Source organism: Euleptes europaea, chromosome 11 (genome assembly GCF_029931775.1).
Source record: "Euleptes europaea isolate rEulEur1 chromosome 11, rEulEur1.hap1, whole genome shotgun sequence".
Classification (NCBI taxonomy): domain Eukaryota; kingdom Metazoa; phylum Chordata; class Lepidosauria; order Squamata; family Sphaerodactylidae; genus Euleptes; species Euleptes europaea.
In genome coordinates, this window is record NC_079322.1 from 1307197 (window position 1) to 1327610 (window position 20414).

At 43.1% G+C, this 20414-nt stretch overlaps 1 protein-coding gene across 1 annotated transcript in view; it reads right to left on the bottom strand.

The window, feature by feature from the left end:
- RPRD1A (regulation of nuclear pre-mRNA domain containing 1A) overlaps nt 1-20414 on the bottom strand; it is a 49974-nt gene that overhangs the window by 15643 nt on the left and 13917 nt on the right. The window contains exons 2-6 of the mRNA XM_056857442.1: nt 12620-12749; nt 11666-11772; nt 11483-11577; nt 10853-10979; nt 10333-10508 (exon numbers count right to left, since the gene is read on the bottom strand). Coding sequence (XP_056713420.1) covers nt 10333-10508; nt 10853-10979; nt 11483-11577; nt 11666-11772; nt 12620-12749 — 635 coding nt within the window. The remainder of the gene's footprint in view (nt 1-10332; nt 10509-10852; nt 10980-11482; nt 11578-11665; nt 11773-12619; nt 12750-20414) is intronic.

A 20414-nucleotide genomic window follows, 5' to 3' on the forward strand; every position in this document is an offset into this window, starting at 1 on the left:
TCTGCTTACACGTTCCCCAAGGATACTGAATTGGAACCGAGGATTTTAGAATCATATACAGAACAAGAACAGGCGGGGCAGCCGACGCAACTAGGCCCAGGTCTCTGTGGGGTTACCGCTATTTTGACAGTCAAGAGCATTGTCTGCACATGGGCAGACACTTTTTAAAAAAAATCAGTGGGATTTAAACCCCCGTTGTTTTAATTTCAGATTTTTCTGCAGACCTAGGTCGTTTATGCATGGGTACTTTCACTCACGTTCACCCCCCTCTGTCTCGGTAGTTTCCCCTCCATTAGAGATGACCTCGCTGCCAGCCCTCACAAATCCCGGGACTTCCCATCCCTCTAATAACCCAACTGTTCCCTCTCCCCTGAGCTCAGCCCACTTGAAATCCCCATGCATAAGGCAAAGCGCGGGACACAGAAGCTTGTTTTCTCTTACAGCATGCAGACAGCCAATTACAAAGCAGCATGTAAAGGGGCAGGGATTCAAATGCTTCCTGCTTCCTCAGAGTTCTTTCTGAGAGTTTTACCTCAAAAGAAAGGCTTTTAAAAATGAGGCTTGGGTTCCCCCCCTTTCAAATAGCTTTTTTTGTTTTTGTTCTTAAAATGCTTTTTTATGTGGCAATTGAGTTTTTTTTGGGGGGGGGCTTTTCTCTCACTACAGCCAATTACAAAGCAGCATTTAAAGGGGTGAGGAGACTGCTGGTGCATAGATTTGCAACAGGAAAGTGTGGGTAAACCTCAGGTAAAACTCCCACGCATAAACGACCCTAGACTGCAGACTAAGTCTACATAAATGTCTGTTGGGGTCAGTGTGCCTCCTATCTGTGGATTTAGCTATCCACAGGCAGGGGGCATACTTTGGAATTAGATATAGAGATACTAATTGAAAACCAAGCAATGCAATCAGAATTTTGCTTCTACATTGGTGTTCAGGTTAGTAAGGCTTTAAAATTAATGTTCCTCTGTAATATGATTCTTATTAGTGTGGAATCAGACAAGTACTTTAAATCCAAAACCCAAGGACAGATCAAATACTGAGTCCTATCCAGCAATGTCTTTACTAAATTACTGGCTTCCGTTTTGCAAGTAGACAAAAATACAACTGATCAAATAAAAGATAATTGTGTGCAGTCAGGACTTCTATTGCGTAGAAAATTGAACAGCAGAGTTCAGAGGGTCATAAACTTGGTTCAAGATTTAAAGATTTTTAAAGAAAAAGCAATCATCCTGTTCAGAAATGCAACAAAGACATTTGATAACGGTGAATGGAAATCTGATTCCAGGGATGGATTAGTTTGGAGCAAGAGCAAACTTCATTAGATGTGGAAATATTATTTAATATACACCTTGTACAAAACAAATGGTTAATATTTGTCAGAAACACTTAAATCAGAGAATGAAGCAATATTAGGAAGACCCTCCTCTCTCTTACGAAGATTAAATCTGTACATTGCTTGAATCAAGGTTCCGAACAACAACTAAGTATGATATTTTAAACAAGCAATTTGATGTAGTTATTTATGTAAGTTAAAATCACTGGTTATACAATTCCTGGATAAATTAACTATAGATGTTTGGGTACAATGGCTCTCCCGAGGTCAAAATAAAATCATAGTATTTGCCCACTTCTTTGGAAACCTTGAAAAGTAATATGCTATAATCTATTAGTAATCCAAAAGACTTGCTTAAAGCTACCCATAAAATTTAAATTAAGAATATGATAAAGGACCTGCAAGTACAGGGTTTGGGGTATCATTTGTATGCTGGTTTGGGGGTTCTACTGAATGCACGCTTTCCCAATCTTTCAAAATGTTCCCTTTCTCTTAAAGGGAAGGGAAGAGATGGTTTTTATATGCCAGTTTACAATCTCCTTCCCTTCCCCTCCCCACAACAGACACCCTGTGAGGTAGATGGGGCCGAGGAAGCTCTAAGAGAGCTGTGACTAGCCCAAGGTCACCCAGCTGGCTTCATGTGGAGGAGTGGGGAAACCAACCCGGTTCTCCAGATTAGAGTCCACTGCTCCAAACCACTACACCATGCTGGGAGGGGCTCCCCCTGGAGTCCTTCAAAGCTCCCGTTCCTTTTTCCTTTCTCCCTTCCACCCTCCCTCTTATTATTCTTTAATATTAACTGCTGAGTTTATTCTCCTGATCCATCTTTATCATCCCTTTCTACTATTGCTGCTTGATCTTCCTGCTTGAATGTCCCATGCCTGGATATTAAGATAATCTATAGGTAAGCTACTGTTCTGCCTTATCTCTAATCCTAAATAATGCTAATATTCTTCTTTCTCAAAAACAACTTGACAGCTTCAAAAAAGAAGAGGTAGAAGTCAAGCTGTTGCAAAAATGTAACATTTCCAGATTTTAAACAATGCTAATATCTAGTCGCCCTGACCTGGATAGCCTAGGCTAGCCTGATCTCGTCAGATCTCAGTAGTAGCGTCAACCCTGGCTAGTATATGGATGAGAGACCTCCAAGGAATACCAGGCTTGCGATGCAGAGGCAGGCAATGGCAGAACCACCTCTGAATCTCTCTTGCCTTGAAAACCCTACGGGGTCGCCATAAGTCAGCTGTGACTTGACAGCAAAAAACAAACCAAAATCCACCCACCCCCTCATCTTCATTGTTTCCTTCTACTACAAAGGCACTGGTTTATTTTTCATACAGTTCTTGCCTTAACTGCTGCAATTACCTTCTCCTTGGCTTGGCTGTTTTAACACCTTTTCTTCCTTCCACTTAATCAGACCGCTTGTGTGGCTCTTTCAGTGTGGCTCACATTTCTCCTTTAGAACTTTCCATTTACCAGCTTCCATTTTAACAGATTCAGTTTAACCTAACATTTATTTTCAAATTATAATACAAGCAGGGAACCTGCAAGGACTTACCCGGGGGGGGGGGGGTGTCACAATATTTAGCCTTTAACCTCTTCCCCACACTAGCTCCTCATGGAAGCCCCAATATCTGCTCCCCTTTCCTTACTTCTTTCCTTCCCATTCATCAACCAACTTTTATCCAAGCACTTCAGCTTTACTTCATTTGTACCCCCACCTTTTGCCCTAACAGGGAGCCAAAGCACTTTACGTCACTTGCTTCTCCTCCATTTTATCCCAACAACGCTGTGAAGTACATTAGGCTGAGTGCAAGGGCCCCAAGGTCACCCAGCAAGCTTCCAGGGCAGAAGCTCTAACCCAGGGGTGTCAAAGAGAAGCCCCTGGGGCTGGATCTGGCCTCTCTGAGAGCTCTTATCTTGCCTGCGAGCTAGCTAAGGAAGCCACACATACCCCAGATCTGGGCCGGCGAGCCCGCTGTGGACTCACCAGCTGCCACCTCCTCCCTCGATCTGGGCTGCCGAACACGCTGTGGGCTCCGTTCTGGAAAGTCACCCCCCAGTCCCAATCAGGGCTGGAGAGCCCACAGTGGGCCCGCCAGCTGAGGCAGCCACCCCCCGCCCCACTCTTGATCTGAGCTGGTGACATTTGTGTCATATCTGGCCCTCGTAACAAATGAGTTCAACACCCCTGCTCTAAACACTACACCACACAGGGTCTCAGCTTTCCCTCCTTCCAGCAACCTCTCTATGGGAAAAGCTTGGCCAAGTTGCAAAAGTTGTGCAGCAGGAAATAACTCGAGTGAGTTGTGCGGTGGCCGCTACCAGGCCCAGCAAGTCATGCAAGTCCTGTTACAGTTGCCACTGCACCCAAGCAAGTTGTGCAGCATCAAGTTGTAGCCACTGCTCTACCATGGTGCGTTGTGCAAATTGCATGGTAGCAATTTGTCCAGTAGGTGCTGCTAGTCCTGATGAGTCCTTTCTAGGACAAGAGGGGGGAGGGGTGGACTCGGACACCAAACTAATCCTGAAAAGGGCCCTACCTATCCCCCCTTACTGACAGAAACCCAGGTTTGAAGGCTGGCAATATTTTTGTGGTGGGCTAGCAACCCCCAGAATTGCCACTGAGGCCTCAGAGGGAATCCATTTCTTAAAGATACAGACCCTGCTTCTATTGGGGGGGGGGTTTTAACACCCAAAGATTTTTTAAATCTGATTTTTCTGCAACCTAGGGCTTTCCTTGGGTTTGTAGAATGATGTGTCTTTTCTGCTCATGGTTCCAATCTCTAAATTTAAGTACCCGCAGACAGGATCTCATCGAGAATTTGATACATTACTACTATTATTTGGGTCCCAATCTTCTCTTCCCTTCTTTCTATTTACCCCTCCCATGTCTACACTATTGCTACTTCCTCCTTAGCTGGGCCACAGATTACTGCCCCTTTTTCACACTATCATCTATTTTCTCATCGCTCCTTTTCTCTGGGAAGAAGAGTTGGTTTTTATATGCCGACTTTCTCTACCACTTAAGGGAGAATCAAACCAGCTTACAATCACCTTCCCTTCCCCTCCCCACAACAGACACCCTGTGAGGTAGGTGAGGCTGAGAGAGTGTGACTAGCCCAGGGTCACCCAGCTGGCTTCATGTGTAGGAGTGGGGAAACAAATCCAGTTCACCAGATTAGCCTCCGCCGCTCATGTGTAGGAGTGGGGAATCGAACCCAGTTCTCCAGATCAAAGTCCACTGCTCTTGACCACTACAACATGCTGGGTCTCTGAAATGTATAAAAATGCAGAGCTTTTGGTCTCTACTCTCGATCATCTTCCTTTCCCTTGTGCAACCTTTCCTTTCTTCCTCCGCTCTAAGTCTCTGAGCAGGGCTCAATCACTGCTATATACCTTTTTGAGTAATGTTCATTCTCGCTCTGAGAGAGGAGGGCGTCCTCAGCTCGGGTTATCGTCCATTCCGTGTTCTGATTAGAACAGCGGAGGAGGCGGAGCCACGCCCCTACCTCACGTTGGTTGGTTTCGACCCATTGTTATACGTTTTGTGTTTGCCACTGTTTCAGTTTCTAATGTTTACATTGTTTGTTATAAAGGAGGCCATGTTAAGGTGGTCAATCCGATAGAGGCTATTATTTAGGCTTCCTGTTCTTCCTGATGGATGAGCTCTGAAATAGAATGGAGCTGAAGGAGGAGGAGGGGAGTTATTTCCCCCGGGAGACAGGAAGTACTAGAAGTACTAGAAATATTAAGAATTTTTGTACCTGCCTCCCTGAACAAGAGAAGGAAAATAACATGGAATGGACAATAACCCAAGCTGAAGATTCCCTTTGTCTCTTCAGAGCAGAAGGAGCCTTCACGGTAAGTAATCCAAGGCTCAATCTTTCAAATACTTAAATATTAAATGGCAGAAGGATTTTGAAAACCATCTAACATCTTATAGCTAAATACATCTCAGTTATTATGATTTTCAGATAGAATCCTTGTTTAATATACTGAAGCGAAACAATTAGATATCTACTTTAGGTTGCCAAGAACAAAAAATGAGATTGCTACATAAAAAGCTGATTCAATAATTGGGATAAATACAAAATCAAATTGCTCTGTTAGTTACAATTACACTTTCCATTTAATGGTGTAAGCAGCATCATTTTTCTTTTTGGAACAAAGGGTTTTCCCATTGTACATGATATAAATACTACAGAAAGACAGAATTTCATTTCAGGATATTTTGATAAACAGAGGACTCATTCTCAGCAATCAAATGTATTTACTGGGGATACATTTCTGCATGGTTTCAAGGATTGCATGGGAGTTATATGGTATTGAACAGATTTTAAGAAAGGCCTACTAAAACTAATTGACTATTTTCTAATATATGTAAGATCTTGATTAAATTCTACTACATAATGCATTTCTAGCCAACTCTTCCTTCAAGGATCTCAGGGCAGTGTGGCAGAAGATAAAGCTTCATCTAAATGGGAAAGTAATTCAAAAAATCTTTCCACGAAAGATAAGGCTAGCCTGAGGAAAACAGATGGTTCTCGTATTTGTTAATTTTAAATAATTTTGTTAAAACTCTTTCATTGATGGTATTGAATACAAGTCATATTAAAAAGTATCCTCCTTCTAAGACATGCTGGAGATGCAATGAATACTGCTACATATAGTATTGTGTTAAAAGTGAGATGTGTCAGGAAAAGGTGGATAAAATACAGTTGACGGGGTGGGGGCTTGTTAGCTCTGTTAAAAGATTATATAAGTAAGGAACACCACCCAACTTCCATACGGAATCTTCTTAAGGGATAATGATGGGAAAATATAGAAGTCAGTATGTTTTCTGACAATCAGACTGGTTTACCAAAGGTTACATTCAAATATGAAAAGTATAGTAACGGTGCAGTTCATTTTACCCCCTTCTGACTGGGATGCAATTTAATCAATGCTCTAAAGAAGCAGAAATGCTGAGCAGTGTTTAATGCTAGAATTAATGGTACCACACAGGTATCTAAACTTGACTAATCAAATATTGGAATTGGGCTATACCCTGACTACTTTGGACCTAGACTCATGTGCTGCAGTAGAGATACATTTGAAGGTAAAAGGCTGCTTCATGTATAACAGAAAAATAATTTACCACCCCTAGTGTGATCAATGCATTAAGGAACTCAACTGTATGTGGGAAAAATATTAGAGAAAGCAAGGCATTTTGGAGAAAACTTGATGTAGCAAAGGTTTTGTATTTTGTTAACAGTCAATCATAAGTGGACGTGAAGGAATAGATGGAATCAGGTAACAGGTTTGTAGAACTTATAACAATTTTTTACCTATGCAATGATTAAAATGAGCACGTGAGGGCAACTGAGTAAGGACCTGCAACTCCACAAAAGCACAAAAAGAGTGCAGCTGTTTTGTTTTTGAAAAAGCTTTTAGCCCATTCAGCTGTGAAGTGATGCTTGAAAATGTGTGGGCAGCACCTACTGAAGTCTCAGAAGATATAGAGGGGACCAAATAATTTCATGACAACTGCAAATAAAATGCTTTATGCAATTTTGCATAAATTGGTAAAAAAAAGGTTGTACAACCCAATTGTTTATGCTACACTCTGGACTGCTTGCACAGAAATGTTTTTTTAAACAACCCTGCCTGTAGAGGTAAAGATTACAGAAATGTGCAGGATAAACATAGAATGCCTATTTAGACAAGTTTGCCAAGTGGGAAAATTTAGATCATCTCAAGTTCTGAAGAAGCTTCAGCACCAGAACCTCTGCTCTGCCTTGAGAGTAAATATAAAATGAACATTAAAAAGTGGGTTAACTTTATAAGCAGGAAGGCACACCCACTGGAAGAAGAGGATTATGTTCTGGTTCTACAGTCCACTTTCTATATCCACAGTTGCCAAAAGGGGAGAAGCAGGTGGTAGCTGACAATTGCAACATTAACACACTCATTGTATTCTAATTATTTTGGCAAAGCCAAAAGAAAGCAGGGGTCCTGGGCACCGGAAGCAAGAACGAGAAGAGAAAGCCCCCTCCCCTGCCCCACAAAAGGCTCCACAAGAGCATCTTAGCTCACAGACGGGCATGGCTGCTAAGTTTTCTCTGGAGTCCCTAAGAAAGAAAATGTTTGAGTGACTAGCACAAAATCCCAGATAAATGGGGGAGGAGGAAATGAATGCCACGCATCCTGGCCTTTTCCCTAGTGGGTGCATATGCCACTAGTTAAAATTATGTTCATTCCTGAGGGTGTGTCAGTCAGTCACAAGCCATCACTGTGACAGCCGTTTCCCTATTTCACTACCTAATGACTTCCAGTGACAAATTTAAGCACCTCCCTGTACTAGGGACAGAATTCCCAAGAATTGCACAGCTAACCAGGGGGCTTCAGACTTATTTCTCTGGAGCAGCACCCTGTCCTGACGCACTGACAATCACTTCGGAAACTCACCAGAACTGTCTATAAAAGTTGCAAGGTGTGAGGGCTGCTGTTCAAGGGGGGCGGGGACTGGACATGTCTAAAGTAGCCCTTTTAGATCCCAGAACTTGGGGTTTGCGTGGCAGAGGTCTTGATGCTAGACAAAAATAAAGGTGCTGCCTGTAATGATGTATTAATCTATCATCATGTGGCAACTAAACAATAAACTGAGTGGAGCTTTTTCTAGCCCAAATTCACTGCAAGATAAAATACTTTTGAATGCAAATATATGCAAGTTACATGATCTACCCATGGCCCAGAAATTGGGCTTGAATAGCATGAGATTTCACACTAATACACTCACTCCCAAAGCATGATAAATGAACACTTATGGACTAATGGCAATCTACCCTGCTATTTTGGGATTGTCACAACAAGCATCCAACACGGGTTTATCTAGATAGAAGCCGGCTCAGTTCTTAGAGGGTCTGATCAAGCAGAGAACTGTAACTGTTCACCCCAGACACCAAGTTTTGTTGCACCAAGCTGAACTCAGGACACACACTGCAGTAGAGGCAGGACCTACAAACAGGGCTCAGTTTAGTTCTCAGAGAATCCCCCCTCAGTTCTAAGGAAATGAACGCAATCCGAGGCAGAAGCTGAAGGGGGTGGGGCTGACCTGTACTACACATACCCAAGACACCAGGATGAATTCAGTCCCCCCACCCAAATCCTAATGGTGTACCCCAGCATACCGTTGGAAGTTCCATGGAACAAAATAAACAGGCCATAACCCCAACGCTGGGAAGGACACCGTTACTTCCCTTGATAGGGTAGGGTCACAAAGGATAGGTTACAACCCCTGAGAACTCACTCATGTGTTGCCTACAAGCCTCGCTTCTCAGCTAGGTAACAAATTTATGAAACAACTCCCTGGTTAGCCTGTTCTGGGGTTTATAGAGATGAACTATCACTTCTGTGACACAGTTCTTTAACTGCTTTTTTTACAGTTATCGCCTCAAACTGCCCACATGAAAAAGGCCATAAAGCTAGCAATGTTAATTTGAATTCTGACTCGACGCTCTTATAATTTTAAAATGCAGTTTTAACTCTGCACATTTTAATATGCTATGAATGTCTGCAAAGGGGTGGTTTAAATACATTAAAAAAATCAATCTTCAAGCTGTCAACTTTTTTGAAGTGACATAAAACTAAATGTGTAGTTAAATTAGAAATTCCATTGGGGGGAGGTGGTGTTTGCAGTATATAGCAAGCATAATGAAAAGGTCTCTGGAGCAGTGGCAGGCACGGGCCCTTAAATTCTCAATAACAGGAGACAAAACAAGATTTTGATTGTGAATTTTATTTTTAGCAGGATGTGTTACTAATAGAAGGCACCATCATTAGACGACAACATCCGTGTTCCTCACCTGAAATAAAAGCTAGATAGATGTTAAAGAAGTTCTACTACAAAAGACATGAATATGCTACTTACCCTCAGAGAAGCCAGGAGGAACCTTAATAAATAATGATATTTTTGGTTGACATACCACATAAAACATTAGTTGTGTAAACCTAAGGCATAAAAAGGTCAGTATGTACCTTGTATTTGTTTTTAAACTATTTAATCAAGTAAGGAGTGAACAGCTTAGTTGTAACCCATATAAATGGCTCTCATATTGAAATCAAAATTGTTGTTCCTGGTAACTGAAAAATAGGCCAGCGTGTCTCACAATGCTAATTTGAAACAGACTAAACTGGCAACGGCTTGAACTCAGCCTTTTATCACACCATGGTATTTTGCCAGCATGTAGTACTGGGGGCACATCCCAAGAGTGCTGAAATTCTATAACATGGCTATCTTGAAGAGAGAGTGGGTGAGAAGTGTGCCCTTTTAAACAAACTTTAAAAAAAAACACATTCTCTGATCTTGAAAATGATAAAGGCTAAGCTAAATATAAATCTAAGGGCTTTTTTATACAGAAGCAGGCAGACTGCCCAGCATTGCAGCCAACTAAAGATACAGAAGGCAGAATCCATTATGTAACTATACCCAAAATATGCAACCAACCATGGAGTTGCCACCAATGAGTACTATAATGTTCACTATAATCATTACTAGCTTATGTGAGAAGATAAAGGAATAATCCTCACTGAATAAACCTGTTTTACTAAGATTCAAAACTTAACTATTGTGCACATGTTCCCTATCAAATGCACGAAAAAATTCATCCACCAAAACTTCCTTGTTCAAACTGACTCAAAGAAAAACTTAACTGGGATGTCACAGTATGCTAAATGCATGTGCTCCCAACATGCTTGATAAAATGAAACTTAATAAATGTCAAATGACTTGGGGTGGAAGGGGGCAAAGAGACTGGTATTCTACAACAGTGTGGACAAGTTAAGTTCTTAAGCATTCTGTTAGTTAAAATAAATTCTTTAGTTAGATAAATTCTGTTAGTTAAAAGAAAAACATGGAAAGAAAGCAGATCTACTATCCCACAGAGAGAAATTTTAAACACAAAGCTTTTTAGTAAAGAAAAGTTAGAGATCAGGACTACCACAAAGTTACGCACTTCCAATGTTTGCTCTTTCTCTGTGAGAACTTCTTTTTGGCATCGCAGAAAATCAGACAGCATCCGCGTCAGCTGCTTCCTATCATCTATTTCAGCCGCCAACCGGCCATTGTAATCTGCCAGTAACATACACGCGTCATCTACCATCTTTGAAAGCTGCTCTCCCGATTCTTTATCTGGAAAGTAACAATAGCACATTCATGTTCCAATAAAGAATAATCAATATAATACGATAAAGTTGATTGTTTGCACCCGAAGGCCATTACAATCGGTCATATAGACCCACGTCATAAATGATAACATTAAAAGTCTGACCCCCCCCCAAAAAAAACCTAGTCATCAAATACATTAAATGCTCACATTAAATGCCCTCATTAAATACTGCTTTAACCCGAATTTTCTTGGCTGCTAAGGCAGAGTCACACTCTATAGGAAACAAATGGATCGACATCCATCAATAAAGAATAATCCTGTCGAGCCCTAACATGGCTGTTATTTAAATTACTGCCGTTTCCCTTACCTGTTATTCTATCAAGTAAGGATGCGTCTTGGACCTCTACAGGTAATGAAGCTATTCTCTGATGAACGGCTGCATCCCCAGAGGCTGCATTTTCTAGTTCTTGCAATGCTCTAATGAGATCTGTAGTCTAAAAAAGTGTTATTACTTTAGACAACAATCAGCTATCAAGATACAATGCAATAGGTTCTATGGCAAAGAATATACAACACCAATTAACTTCTCTCCCCCTCTACCACCAAGACATAAAATATCACTGCAATATACGTTAACCAATTCCCTGCAGGTCTGCCGTCCTCTGTTCCCTGAGAAGCCCATGTTTTATGTCTATTCCACAATAATCGCTTGTGACACCAAGGGCTACCGACTACGCAGATTACACACAGGCAATACTTCTGGCAGCTCAGCAGAAAGCTAGTCAGCATGGCTAAATGCATTGTTAATTGCTAGTTGTTACTGCCAATATTAGAGCAAAGAGGTTACCATTGGCCACTTTCTCTCAGACTCTCCCAGCAGCTCAATAATATGCATACATACAGCCCTTTTGTAAAAGGAACTCTCCAAAATTACTCTATTAAACACTCTTGGAAGCAAGACTGAAGCTCTGTTTGGACTTTTCCAGACAATTTCTACCTGTGGGGGTTCACATGGAGAACTCTGCGTGGAGCAGTTGTTGTCCTCTACTTTTATCTGTTCGTAGGTGCGTTTCCTAGGGGCTTTTTCACCATCTAGAGTAAGTGCAGAGAGCTAAACGTCAGTCAAAAAGAGGTTCAAGCCATAAAAAGTAAGAACTGCATACAGAAGAAATTAGCTTACACAAAGCGTGCCTAAGCTGTTCTAAGACATCATTTTCATAAACAGATCTTTCTTCCCAGATAGACAGCACACGGCCAAGGTGCTTCTTACAACTCTCGTCAGTCTCACTGTGGGGGCGATAAAAAGCAATTCACGTAATCACTATATATACAGAGATGGCAGAGTTAACAGAGTAATAAATACAGAAAGAATTATTTCTTTAATTTTTAAAGGAACATTTACGAAAATGCACAATGCTAAAGCGCAGTTAAACCCTTCCAAACACTGAAGGCAATGGACTTACAAGGGTGTGTAAACCCTGCTTAAGACCACACTGTGAAGTCCAGGGATAGGCAGACCTGGGCAGAAGGAAACACTCATCAAAATAAATGGGTCCTTTGTGCCACACACAAACGTTCATCCATTTTTCAAACGGAAAAGTGAAAATTTGGGTCAGCAAATGCAAGAAAATCTATGAAATAATCTTTCTTTTGGAATGATGTTTTAAAAGGAAGTTTACTTGCTCAAAATGTGTAGTATGAAGATTTTTTATCTTAAAAACCCAACAGAATTAGATATATTAAATGTGATCCATTTTGTCCCCAGTTAATATGCTATATGCACAACAATACAATTGTGAACAATTCGATGTTTTCAATGTTAATGCAAAATATTCTTTTGATCTGAGAATATTCTTTTGATCCGTCTGCGATCATCTGCTATCTTTCGTCTAAGTGGCTCATTACAAGCTGCTAACTTCTCAGTATAAAAGTTTTGACACACATTTCATTCAAGCTACGCCTCCAGACAGCTAAATTCAGTTCACTTTTATCATAACTGCTGCTTAAACATTCACACCATCTCCATGTCACTCCATTTCTAGAAGGCAACAACGCACACTGATTCCATTTCTCCAACATTTTAATTATTGAGAGCATGCTTTTCACGTAACGTACTGAAGAAAGTGTACCGCACCTGGAAACGTGCTTAAAAGCTTCCACTATGACTGGGGCGAAGTCTTTTGTAAATTCTGGTCCTTTCCTTTTGCTGTTCTGAATGACATCATTGGCCAGATACAAGAATGTTAATTTCCGATTTGGCTTTGCTAAGGCAGGAGAAAAGAAATGGTTGAGTTTAGTCTTTAAGGTGTCACTGGACTTTTGTTTCATTCAACTTCCTTAAGCCCACCCAATTAACTTCATGGTTGAGAAGAGGTCTGGTCCTATTTTTCTCACACTGAAACCCAGCGCTTTAGCTACTAGAACTGTACCGCATGGGCACGACTCTCATATAAAGATAAACGTAGGCACTATTTTTTAAAATCACGTCTTCAAGCTGAAGATGTAGGTCTACCATGTTTTCATTTAGTTAGAGTGGAGTCCAGGAGTACCTTAGAGACCAACAAGATTAGTCAGACACAGAGTTTTGACTCTCGAAACCTTATACACTGCAACTCTTGTTGGCCCTTAAGGAGCTCCTGGACTCCAATCTAACTGCTCTACTGTAGACCAACATGGCTCCCCCTCCAAAACTATGCTTTAATTTCGAGTCCTGCTCTTTTAAGCCTACTCTGACTTACAGAAATTAAGCAAGAGAAGCTTTTCATACTAAGCTTAAACTCTTCACAAGCGTTATCATCTCCCATTCTGTAAGCCATGAATCCCCCCGCAAACTCTGGAAGGCAGGGTTAGGATACAAGCAGAAATCTACATTCTACAATGCCATTCAGGATAATGCATATAGTGGGAAGACTAGAGTTGTCACATGGCACCACAAGTACGAAAGAAACACTACCCATCAAAGACCTCAGGAGTTTCCCAGTGTTTGGGCGTATGGCAAGACGCATTAGGCACTCCAACACCAGTATTACAAGCCGTCAGATATTAAGTGCCAGAGCCATGCCACTTTGGTACTTTTTCTTGGTACTATCCTGGTCCACGTTTGCCATCAACCTTTTTGTGCCTCTTCCACCATTCCTCCATGCTCTTCCGCATTGGTCTTTCTCCCTTCTCAATGCCTATAACCACACTGAAATTGTACCCCTCTCTGCTAGTGTCAGTCCTGACAATTTGATTACTTTCAACAATAATAAAAAAGAAACAGAGTAAACCAGACTTTATTCTTAATTGTATATTTTTTTAAAATTCTTAGTTATGTCATTTTAATCAGACACGGTTGGTGATAAGCACTATGCAAGTCCCCCTCCCACAGCTCTTGGCCAGAATAACTCATGTTCAGATTAATAGTAGTTTTAAAGGTATCTATGATTATCTGAAGCTGCCGACTTCCAAACAGTGCTGTTGTTGGGGTCCAGTTAAGATAAAAGTAGATTTAATATTTTATTTAAAACATTTTATGCCGCTTTTCAGCCTGATCAGGGTCTATAAGGCAACAAACATTTTTTTAATTAAAATATTGGAGCTATAAAAATGGTAAAATTATAAAATAATTCAATTAAACATATATTAAAAACACCAGGAGGGACAGTAACTGTTATTGGGGGCATGCCAGACACCCCCCCCCCCAAAAAAAGAAGTATTTACAAGCTAGCAAAAGGCTAGAGGGAGACAGATGAATCTCCTGGGGAGGGAGTTCCAAAGTTTTGGTGCCACAACCGAGAAGACCCTTCCTTGGGTTCCTACCCTTCTAGCTTTAGATGACGGGGGATACCGAAGCAGGACCTCCAAAAATGACTAGCGTGTACAGATAGGTTGATACGTAGCCCTATTATTAAAGACCATAAACCTGTAGGTCAGCTGTAAGAGGCTAGCACGGATTTAACAGAAGGGAGTTAGAGCTAGTACAGCACAAGAAGATCAAGATCCAGCAGAGATCTGAAAGCAGACATTGGTTTTGGGCTAGGGCACATCATGCAAATCATAAGAAGGAATTTGGAACCTGTGGCAAGAGCATCCCTTTTTTGCAGGCAAAATTGGGATACCATTACATATAAAAGTAATAATAAAATAAAAAACACAGCATATTAAAGTCAGCAAAAACATTACTCGTCTTCCTCTCCACGTTCTAGATTTTTCAAAGTTTTTTCCATTCTAAAGATCGTTGGAATCCAAACAGCGCCCTGATCTTCCATGTCTTTATCATTTTTATAATGTCAGCGTAATTAAGTTTGTTTAACCTTTTCTATTCAATTATTTAGATCTGGGAGTTTATTTTCTTTCCAATATCTTGCAAAGTTAATTCCAGCTGTTGTTATCATGTGAAGGAATATGTTTTGAAGATCATTTTGTATATCTGGTATATAATTTAATAGAATTATTTCAGGATTTACTGGAATATTTATTTCGAGTCTATCAGATATAATTTGGGTCACTTTCTTCCAGTATGCATTAGCTCTTCTACAATCCCACCACAGATGTAAAAAATTGGCTTTGGCAAGGTTGCAGAACCCACAATTGCTACCGCCTTTGTTCAAGCTCAGCATTTTTTGTATTCTGTTGGGAAAAAGATGCCACATATCTATCATTTTAAATAAATTTTCCCTAACCATAAGTCTTATAGTAAAATTAGCACCCTTCGTGAATGTAAATGTCCATTTCTTTTCATCTAGTTCATATCCTAATTTTCTACTCCATTTCTGCTGTACAGGTGGTTTTATTGGCCTATTTTTTTAAATAAAAAGCATAAAACATAGTCTCAGAAATTTTGCTTGAAATAATTGTTCAAATTCGTTCAGGGCTCTAGGAACTAATCTGCTCTTTTTAATTAGCATTACTGAATATTTTTTTATTTGAAGATATCTGAAGGGAGCTAATACTATTCTAAATATTGTCGAAGGCTTTCACGGTCAGAGTTCATTGGTTCTTGTAGGTTATCCGGGCTGTGTAACCGTGGTCTTGGAATTTTCTTTCCTGACGTTTCACCAGCAGCTGTGACATCCACAGCTGCTGGCGAAATGTCAGGAAAGAAAATTCCAAGACCAAGGTTACACAGCCCGGATAACCTACAAGAACTAATACTATTCTGTTTTCCTCAGGGAATTCTAAATAGATGATTTGTTGGTCTTTAAACCAATGACTATATTTATCATAGTCATTTAATGTACAGCTAAGACAGGATTGTTTAGCTATATTCTCTACCGTTATATCTGCCATGATTGATGCTAATAAGAATTTTCCTGGTATGAATACATGTCTTATCTGATCCCATACATTTATTAAGTTATTAACAAACCTATTGTCATTGTTGTAGTATTTTTTCCTACAATCTTTTTCAATCCATAATCATTTCTCCAGTGGAAACTGTATAAAATTTTGTTCAATGTTAACAAACGCTAAATTATCTTCTGGAGCAAGCCAAGCTTTTAAACCTTCTATTTTAGCAGCTAAATAATACCCAATAAAATTTGGATACCCCGTTCCACCTTTCTCTCTTAACTCATACAAATTATTGCTTTTAACTCTTGGTTTTTTATTCTGCCAGATAAATTTATTGCAAATCTGTTGCCATTACAAAATTATTATTTTTTTGGAATTTCAATAAACAAATTTTTGAATAAAATTTTTAATTTAGGGAGGATATTCATCTTAATTATGTTGATCCTACCAAAAAAGAAAATCATGAGTCTGCCAAGAGTGAATTTGGGTCATCATTCCCCGGGTAACTGGATCACAATTTAACTTTACATTTTCCTTTTGATCTTCACTTACCGTATATACCCATGTATAAGCCGACCCGCGTATAAGCCGAGGTGCCTAATTTCTCCCCAAAAATGGGGAAAAATTAGGCACCCGCGTATAAGCCGAGGGTCGGCTTAACCCCCCCCCCCCCGCGAGCGCAGGCTTACCGTTCCTTCTGGGCTCCTGGCGGCGGGCCCGGCAGGGCCAGCGTAGCAGCCTCCCTGCAGCCGCAGGGGGCCTCTGGAGGCCGCTCCCGGCCTGGAAAAGGCGGCGGGGGCGGCTGGGCGGCCTCCCCGCGGCCGCAGGGCGCCTCTAAAGGCCTCTCCCGGCCGGGAGAAGGCGGTGGGGGCGGCTGGGCGACCTCCCCGCGGCCGCAGGGCGCCTTTAAAGGCCGCTCCCGGCCGAGAGAAGGCGGCGGGGGCAGCTGGGCGGCCTCCCCGCGGCCGCAGGGCGCCTTTAAAGGCCGCTCCCGGCCGGGAGAAGGCGGCGGGGGCGGCTGGGCGGCCTCCCCGCGGCCGCAGGGCGCCTCAAAAGGCCGCTCCCGGCCGGGAGAAGGCGGCGGGGGCGGCTGGGCGGCCTCCTCGCGGCCGCAGGGCGCCTTTAAAGGCCACTCCCGGTCGGGAGAAGGCGGTGGGGGCGGCTGGGCGGCCTCCTCGCGGCCGCAGGGCGCCTCTGGAGGCCGCTCCCAGCCAGGAAAAGACGGCGGAGGTAAGTTCCCCCCTCCCTTCTCCCTCCCCCCTCTACCGTATTGACCCGCGTATAAGCCGAGTTCGGCTTTTTCAGCCCTTTTTTTGGGCTGAAAAACTCGGCTTATACGCGAGTATATACGGTAACCAGATACTTAAATATTTGACTTGATCAACATCTTCATCCCTTCTAAAGTTTTTATACTATTTACTTAATTCTTTGTACGATCTAAATAAAACTGTATAATTTCTGTTCTTCCTTTATGTCAGCCCTTGGCCCACAGAACCAGAAATCACCACAAAGTCAGATAGAGTCCAAACAGATGGCTTTTACTGGTCAAATAGGCATACAGTGCAAACGAATAAAATGACAGCTATGAGAGACTCACTAGCTGGGAGATATTATAAGGCAGGAAAGGCGGGAGATTACACGCACAGGCTGAATACAGTTTCCCACGGGCTGAGTTCCCAGGCCTAGGTATGCGACCTTGGGGGGCAGACAATACAGCGCAGAGACAGAGGCAATAACGAAACCGAGATAGCAGCCTGACATTCTGCTCCCCTCAAGGCCCCCTCCCAGTTCGCAAGGGGGCTGGCCTATCTGGGTAAGCAATGTGAAAGGCGTCGACGAGGTCGGGGGCGGAGACATCCCGTGCGCGCACCCATTCGTCATAGGCAGGGGGGAAATGTTTCCAACGGGCTAAATATTGCAGGTTGCCATGGTGAACACGGGAGTCAAGGATCTTGGAGACTTCGAAGTGTTCCTCCCCCCCCACCATGATGGGTTGCGCAGGAGGTGGGTCCGGATGCCACTGTGGAGAAGCAACATGGGGTTTGAGGAGGCTAATGTGGAAAACAGGATGCACACGCCTCAAGGATTTGGGGAGAGCCAGTTCCACCGTGACAGGGTTTATGACCCGGGTGATGGGGAAAGGGCCAATGTATTTAGCACTGAGCTTATGGCACGGTTGGGTGGAACGGAGATTTTTGGTGGAAAGGTAAACCAAAGCACCCACTTGCAGATCACCCCCGGGGGAGCGATGTTTGTCAGCTTGCGCTTTGTATTTACGTTTGGCCCGGTCGAGGTTGCTAACGAGCCAGGGCCAAGTGGTACGGAGGGCGTGTGCCCAGGAGGCAATGTCGGGGTTCCCCTCCCCCTCTACATCATCTGCAGGAGCGATGGGACTGAAATCTTGTCCATACACAGCAAAAAATGGGCTAAAACCTGTGGACTGATGCATGGCATTATTGTAGGCATATTCTGCTAAAGGTAACAGTTCCACCCAGTTATCCTGGTGGTAGTTAACATAACAGCGTAAATAACATTCAAGTACAGCATTGACACGTTCAGTTTGACCATCGGTTTGAGGATGGTATGCACTAGACAACCCTTGTTCCACTCCCACCAACTTGAGGAAAGCTTTCCAAAACTTAGAAACGAAACCACTTCCGCGGTCACAAATTATCTTACGCGGAAACGAATGTAAGCGAAAGATATGCGTCACGAAGAGGCGGGCCAGTTTCTGAGCAGAGGGGATCTCTGCGCATGGAATCAAATGTATTTGCTTAGAAAACAAATCAGTAACAATCCATAACACAGTTTTACCCCCACTGAGAGGGAGATCAGTCATGAAGTCCATAGCAATCACTTCCCAAGGTTTGTTGGGCGTTTCAAGAGGTTGTAGCAGTCCCGGGGGTTTTCCCTGCGATCGTTTCGCAGCGGCACAAACGGGACAGCTGCGGATGAAGGAGTCAATGTCGGAACGCATTCCCCCCCACCAGAACTGTCTGCGCAATAAGTGAAGGGTTTTCAGAAACCCAAAGTGCCCAGCTGTTTTGGCTCCATGAGCTAAATGTAAAACGTCCTTTCGGAGAGCTTTGGGTACATACAATTTCGAGTCCTTGTACCAGGAGCCTCCTTGTTGCTGTACTTGCTTCCGGTTGGTGGGGGGAGTCCAATCGAGGACGGCTTGGACTTTGGCGGGGTCCATGCGAAGACCTTGGTGGGAGATGATGTATCCCAAAAACGTGAGTTTGCTTTGGTGAAATTCGCACTTAGCTAGTTTTGCGAAAAGTTGATGGTTACGCAGGCGTTGCAGAACTTCCCTGACCAGAGCCACATGCTCGTCCATAGTTTTCGAATAAATGAGAATGTCATCTAAGTAGACCACCACCCCATGATATAGAAGGTCATGTAGGATTTCATTGATGAGTTGCATGAAGACCCCCGGGGCTCCTTTTAATCCGAACGGCATCACAAGGAATTCATACATTCCGAAACAGCTAGAGAAGGCAGTGAGGTGCTCATCCCCTTCGCGGATACGGACTCGGTAGTAAGCTTCCACCAAGTCTAATTTAGAGAACACACGGCCTTCCTGTAATTGTCCCAAAATATCGGATATTAATGGGATAGGATAGGCGTTGGTCTGGGTAACCGCATTGAGCTTTCTGAAGTCAATGCACAGGCGAAGGTCGCCCTCTTTTTTCCGGACGAAAAACGCGGGGGCCGAGTTTGGGGCATTCGAAGGGCGAATGAACCCTCTGGCGAGGTTTTTGTCCAAAAAGTCCCGGAGGACAGTGCGCTCGGAAGCGCTCATAGGGTAAATCTTACTCTTGGTTAATGTGCAGTCCTTTACCACTTCAATCGCACAGTCTGAGGCCCGGTGGGGGGGTAAGGCATCACATTCCCTAAGGTCGAAGACATCTTCAAAGTCCCGGTATACAGCGGGTAGAGCCGGTGGTGCTGGGGCAGTAGAGGTTAATGCTGGAACGGGCGGATATAGCAGAGCAAAGTTTTGCCGATGCTGGTCGCAGGTGGGACTAGCGAAGGAGATAGTGTTTGTTTCCCAATCAATACTGGGACTATGTCCTTTAATCCAGTTAATTCCCAAGACCACTTCAAATCGGATAGGGGCTATAGTGAAGTCTATTTGTTCCCAGTGGGAACCAATTCCCATTGCCACCCCTATGGTGCGGTGATCAACTGGACCCCCCTGGAAATGGCTTCCGTCCATTTGGGCAAATTGGACGGGGGCGGGTAAAGCCTCAGAGTCGGCTCTGAGTGCAGCAAAAGTGGTTTCGCTTATGAGAGTGCGACAGCAACCGGAGTCAATTAGTGCTTTGACGGGGATTTGTGGGCCACCGTTAAGTTGTTGTAAAACTGCATCTACGTAGACGGTGGAGTCCACTTCTTTGATTTTGGTAGGAGCATTCGGTTTGATCGGAAGATCCTGAGAGGTCTGTGGAGACGCTCCATTCACCACAGACCGGAGCCGTTTTTTGACAAGTCGAGGGGAGATTCCAGGTTTAAGGCTGGAGAAATCCAAGGGTTTTCCTCATCCGAAGAGGGAAAGCTGTCCCCCAATGGGGCACTTGTAATCCGAGACCCGGCGGGGTCGTTGGAAGCAGGCAGGGAGGCTGGGTCCCCGGCATGGAGTGCAGAGGGTG